This window comes from Equus quagga, chromosome 15 (genome assembly GCF_021613505.1).
Source record: "Equus quagga isolate Etosha38 chromosome 15, UCLA_HA_Equagga_1.0, whole genome shotgun sequence".
NCBI lineage: Eukaryota > Metazoa > Chordata > Mammalia > Perissodactyla > Equidae > Equus > Equus quagga.
The window spans coordinates 37,229,756-37,236,271 of record NC_060281.1 but is presented as its reverse complement, the minus strand read 5'-3'; the positions used below and the strand labels follow the sequence as shown (position 1 = coordinate 37,236,271).

The window sequence follows — 6,516 nt, the reverse complement described above, 5'->3', positions numbered from 1 at the left end:
AGAATTTAAAAAGAGAATTATGAAGTGAAAGAAAAGAAAAGAGTAAACATTGTGTTGGTGGTTTCCTGAGTTTTTCCTGAAAGTGGTATCATTGATGATGACTGAAGATCCATCCTCTAAAATATGAGGTTTGGATACAATGAATTCTTAAATTATTTCCAGTCTTTAAACATGATTTCAGGCTCCATACTCAAATGTTCCACTGGTGTATGTATTAAAATGTATTGTTCCCTTTGAATAAAATTGGTAATGGTAAATGTTATTATTTATGCTTCTTCAGGAAATATACTTTTTCTCCACAAAACAGAAATAAGAAAGCCAGTCTGAAATATTTCAATTTTTCACGGAAAACAAAGAGAGAGGGATTAGGGGAGTACACATTTGCAACTAATTCAAGACAATTAGATTAGGTTTAATTTTTGGAGAAACTTGGATTATCTTTAGAGGTCATGCAATCATAAAATGACAGTGTCCCCTAGCAGTAGAGAACTCATGTCAGGGAGTCAGTTTTGAATCCTGCTTCTGCCATTTATTTGGTGAGTCACCCGGGAAAATTACTGAACATCTGTAACCCTCAGTTACAGGTCAGCAGAGATCACGATAACACCAGCTCATAGAGTTGTGAGAAAATGCATAGAAATTTTAGACCAGTGCCTGAAACATAGAAGATACTCATATATAGTACCTATTTATTGCTCCCTTTCTCACCAACAAGGAAGTGACTGTGAAAACGCTTCAAGCTACCAACCGAACTCTGTTTACCCACTCTAGGAAAAAAGAGGTGGATTGAACAAGCAAGATAACAGTATCGAGTCCTCTTAATTCCAATTGACAGAGTAAAATGGAAAAAACTAATGACAGCACCTTCTCTGGATTCATTCTCCTGGGCTTCTCCGGCAGGCCTCAGCTAGAAACTACTCTCTTTGTGGTCATCTTGATCATCTACTTTTTGAGCTCTCTAGGTAATGGCACAATTATCCTTTTGTCAGTTTTGGATCCTCGCCTCCATACCCCTTTGTATTTCTTCCTCTCCAACCTCTCTTTCATGGATCTTTGTTTGACTACTTGCACTGTCCCTCAGACACTGGCCAACTTTAAGGGGAAAGACAAGATCATCACCTATGGTGGCTGTGTGACCCAACTTTTCATTTCCTTGGGACTCGGGGGGACAGAATGTGTCCTCCTGTCTGTCATGGCCTATGACCGCTATGCAGCTGTGTGCCGCCCACTCCACTACATGGTGATCATGCATCCCCAACTTTGCTTGCAGCTTACTGTAACTGCTTGGCTTACAGGATTTGGTAGTTCTGTGGTACAGACGGCATTGACCATGACTCTCCCCCTCTGTGGTAAAAACCGAGTAGACCATTTCTTCTGTGAAGTTCCAGTGATGCTAAAACTGGCCTGCACTGACACCTCCATCCACAAGACTGAAATGTTTACCATCAGTGTCTTCTTCTTGGTGGTGCCCCTGTCACTCATCTTAATGTCCTATGGTCACATCACCAGTGCAGTCCTGAAGATGAAGTCAGCCCAGGGGAGGCAGAAGGCTTTTGGAACCTGTGGCTCTCACCTAATGGTAGTGATCATTTTCTTTGGCACACTCATCTCCATGTACCTCCAGCCTCCCTCCAGTTATTCACAGGATGTGAACAAAAGCATTGCCCTCTTCTATACTCTGGTGACTCCCCTGCTGAATCCCCTGATTTACTCTCTCAGGAACAAGGACGTCAAAGGGGCGCTAAGGAGACTAGTGAGGACAACCGTAGATTGAGAAAGAGCTAATGCAGGGCTTGCAGGCCAAAGCGCTTGTGCACCAAACTTCTCAGTGACTAGAAACTAGTTTTAACTTAATTCAAGAAATTCTTATAACACACCTACTATGTACAAAGTGCTATTCTAGGTACATAGGATATATCAGTGATCGAAACAGAGACCCTTGTCCCCATGGAGATAAACCTTCTAGTGGGGAAAATATAAGTTAAATAAGATAAGCTAAAAACAAACTGCAGTATATCATGAACTAGAATACTATACAACAATAAGCATAAACAAATTATAAGTAGGTACCACAACATGAAGGATTCTCACAAACACAATGTTGATTGAAATGAGCCAGATACAATTCATACTGTATGATTACATTTCTATAAACTTCAAAATGAGGTACAGTGGGGGGTGGGGGGAGGGCACTAGGAGTGAAGTGGTGTATCTACAACATGACTAATAATGATGTACAACTGTAATTTCTCAAGGTTGTTAACTATCATAATCTTAATTAAAAAAAAGAAAAGAAGAAGAAGAAAAAAATTCAAAAGGTGGTAGTTATAGACAAAGAGAACTGATCAGTGGTTAACAGGAGAAAGGGGGGGTGGGGGAAGGGCACTAGGGGTGAAGTGGTGCACCTACAACATGACTAATAATGATGTACAGCTGTAATTTCACAAGGTTGTTAACTATCATAATCTTAATAAAAAAAAGAAAGAAAAAAAGAAAAAATTGAAACTTGCAGCAAAAAAAAAGATGAGGTCCAGTAAATCTGTGATTATTGGAAGTCAGAAGAGTGGTTCCTCTGGGGAGTAGTGATTGAAAGGAAAAATGACCCGGGGTGCTCCTGAGGTTCCAGTCATGTTCTGATTCTTGACCTTGCTGCTAGTTATATAAGGTATACAATTTGCAAGAGTTCATCATGCTTTTCACTTAAGGTACTTGCACTTTTTTGTATGTATGTTGTATTTCAATATCATTTACTTTTAAAAAGTTTAAATAAACCAGAAATTAACAGAATAATATGATACTAAATACTTGTATTAAGTACGGACTGTCTGATCTATGGGATATCTTATGTAAGCTTCATGGTAACCACAAAGCCAAAATCTAGAGCAGATACACTAAAGATAACAACAGAAGAAACAGAGCATACCACCACACAAAATCACCAACTTACAATGTTAGGGAGAAACAGTGAAAATAGAAAACAATTATTAAGGAGGCATTAGTAAGTCCTCTTATTTCAACAATATCTCTAAATGTAAACACATTGAATTCATCATTCAAAAGGCACGGAATGACAAGATAGCTTTTAAAAAATAATCCAACTATATGCAGCCTAGAAGAGACTCACTTCAGATGTAAAGACACACATAGACTGAAAGTGAAGGGATGGAAAAAAATATTCCGTGGAAGTGGAAACCAAAAGAAAGTAGGGATAGATATAGATAAATCAGACAAAATAGACTTTCCACCAAAAAATGGTAACAAGAGACAAAGTCATTGTATAATGGTAAAGAGGTCAATTCATCAAAAATATATAACAGTTATAAGTATGTCTATACCCAACATTGGAGCACATAAATATACTAAGTAAATACTAACAGATGTGAAAGGAAAAATAGACAGTACAGTAACAGTAGAGGACTTCAATATCCCACTTTCAGCCATGGATAAATCATCTAGACAGAAAAATCAACAAAGAGACAATGGTCTTCAACCATACATTAGACCAAAAGGACCTAACAAATATTGATAGAACATTCCACCCAAAGAAGCAGAACACACATTACTCTCAAGTGCACACGAAACATTCTCCCGGATAGACCATATAATAGGGCACAAAACAAGTCTTAATACATTTTAAAAGATTAAAATCATACCGAGTATTTTTTCTGACCACAATGATATGAAACTAGAAATCAGCAACAAAAGAAAAGCTAGCAAACTCTGCAAATATGTGTAAATTAAACACCCCCAAATAACCAATGAGTCAAAGACAATCAAAAGAGAAATCAAAGATATCTTGAAATAAATGAAAGTGGAAACATACCAAAACCTGTGGGATTCTGGAAAAGCAGTTCTGAGAGGGAAGTTTCTAGTGAAAAAAGCATAAATTAAGAGAATAGAAATATTTCAAATAAACAATCTAACTTTACTTATCAAGGAACTAGAAAAGAAACAAACTAAGCCCAAAGTTGGCAGAAAGAAGGAAAAATGAAGATCAGAGTGAAAATAAAGGAAATAAATAGCAGAAAAACTATAGAAAAAATCAGAGAAACTCAGAGCTGGTTTTTCAAAAAGGTAAAACTGGCTAATTTTTAGCTAGACTCACTAAGAAAAAAAGACAGAGGACTCAAATGAATAAAATCAGAAATGAAAGAGGAGACATTACAAATGATACTTCAGAAATACATAGGATCATAAGTGACTACTATGAAAAATTATAGGTCAACAAATTGTATAACCTAGAAGAAATGGATAAATTCCTAGAAGCATACAATCTACTAAGACTGAATCAGGAAGAAAGAGAAGCCTGAATAGACTAATAAGAGTAAGGAGATTGAATCAGTCATCATATCCTCCCAACAGACAAAAGCCCAGGACCAGATGGCTTCACTGATGACTTCTAAAAACACTTAAAGAAGAATTAATGCCAGTCCTTCTCAAACTCTTCCAAAAATTTGAAGAGGAAGAATACTTCCAAATTCATTTTATGAGGCCTGCATTTCCCTACTTCCAAATCGAGATAAGAACACTACACAAAAAAGGAAACTATAGACAATATCCCTAATGAATATAGACGCAAAACTTATCAACAAAATATTAGCAACCCAAATGCAAAAACACAGTAAAAGGATTATACGCCATGACCAAGTGGGCTTTACCCCTGGGATCCAGAATGTCTCAACATATGCAAATCAATAAATGTGATACTTCATATTAATAGAATAAAGATAAAAATCAAATGATCATCTCAATAGACTCAAAAACAATTATTTGACAAAATACAACATTCTTGCAGGATTAAAAACCTCATCAAATTGGGTATAGAAGAAACTAGTTTAACATAACAAAGGCCATATATGACAAACCCACAGCTAACATTATACTCCAGGGTGAAAAATAGCTATCATCAGGAATACAAGAGACAATGAGCGTTGGTGAGGATGTGGAGATAAGGGAACCCTTGTGCGCAGTTGGTAGGAATGTAAATTGGTACAGCCACTATGGAAAACATATGGAGTTCCTCAAAAACTTAAACATGGAACTACCATATTGTCCAGCAACTCCACTTCTGCATATATATCCAAAGGAAATGACAGCAGGATACTGAGGAGCACATGTGTACTCCCAGGCTTATTGCAGCATTATTCACAATAGCCAAGATATGGAAACATTATAAGCATCCATCAACAGATAAATGGATAAAGAGGATGTGGTATATATGTATCTTTACAATGGAATAGTATTCAGTCATGAGAAAGAAGGAAATCTTGCCATTGTAACACATGGATGGACCTTGAGGCATTATTGTTAGTGAAATGTCAGACAGTGAAAGACAAATACTGTACAATATTATATATATGTGAAATCCAGAAAGACTGAACTCATAGAAACTGAGAGTGGATGGTGGTTCTCAGGGGTTGGGGGTGGGAGAAATGAGATAATGGTCAAAGGATACAAACTTCCAGTTATAAGACGAATAAGCTCTGGGGATCTAATGTGCGGTACTGTGACTATATTTAACGCTATTGTATTATGCACTTGAAAGTTGCTAAAAGAGTAGATCTTAAATGTCGTCACCACAAAAACAAAATGGTAATTATGCGACGTGATGGAGGTGTTAGCTAACACTATGGCAGTAATCATGTCTCAATATATACACATATCAAATCACACTGTACACCTTAAACTTAACGTCATATGCCAATTATATATCAATAAAGTTTGAAAAAAATTAAAACAAGACATATTATTTATTTCTTTCATCTCATTTATTCTTCCTCTCCTAAGGCCAGAGTTTTACTACTGGTTAATATAAAATCTCTCTACACATCCTAAATGAGTGTGTTCCAGCATTATTCTATCGACAAACACAGCTCACTCTCTGTGATTCAAGTTGTAATCCAGGGCCTGAAAGAATGGCACTTCCAAATTTTCTAACCTATGTTTACGTATTACGACAGCAAAAGGGGTATAATCTGCTCCATGGAACTCGTGAGTCAGGCAAGATTCTGTCACAGCAGATACTCCTACCATCTACAGGTTAGCTGTTTTTCTTTACAATGTGATTTCCAGGAATAAACTGTGGTATGATATTCACTTGTGTATATTTGTACTTACTTTGGAAAACATTAGAATTACACCACTTATAAACCTGTACCTTCTAAGTGGTATGAACTAAAGGAAGCATATTTTCTTCTACTATTCATCTTCAGGAAAGAGTTAAGAGATTGATCTGCAAGAGATTGTATGTGGAGTACATGCTTAGTGCATGTGTGTGTGTATATGTGTAATAACATATTAATATACAATATTTTAATAAAAAAGTAATATAGAGGGGGCTGGCCCCGTGGCCGAGTGGTTAAGTTCGCGCGCTCCACTGCAGGCGACCCAGTGTTTCATTGGTTCGAATCCTGGGCGTGGACATGGCACTGCTCATCAAACCACGCTGAGGCAGCATCCCACATGCCACAACTAGAGGGGCCCAGAACGAAGAATATACAACTATGTACCGGGGGG

General features: G+C 37.1%; 1 protein-coding gene across 1 annotated transcript; it reads left to right on the top strand.

Moving 5' to 3' along the window:
- The first annotated feature begins 841 nt into the window (after nucleotides 1–841).
- Nucleotides 842–1,774, top strand: LOC124226312 (putative olfactory receptor 2B8). The gene has a single exon (XM_046639411.1). It carries the CDS (start codon nucleotides 842–844, stop codon nucleotides 1,772–1,774), a length of 933 nt encoding a protein of 310 aa, XP_046495367.1.
- Nucleotides 1,775–6,516: the final 4,742 nt, after the last annotated feature.

What these genes read in the sequence shown, in the direction of transcription:
- LOC124226312 (XM_046639411.1), top strand. Translation starts at nt 842, where the DNA reads ATGGAAAAAACTAATGACAGCACCTTCTCTGGATTCATTCTCCTGGGC.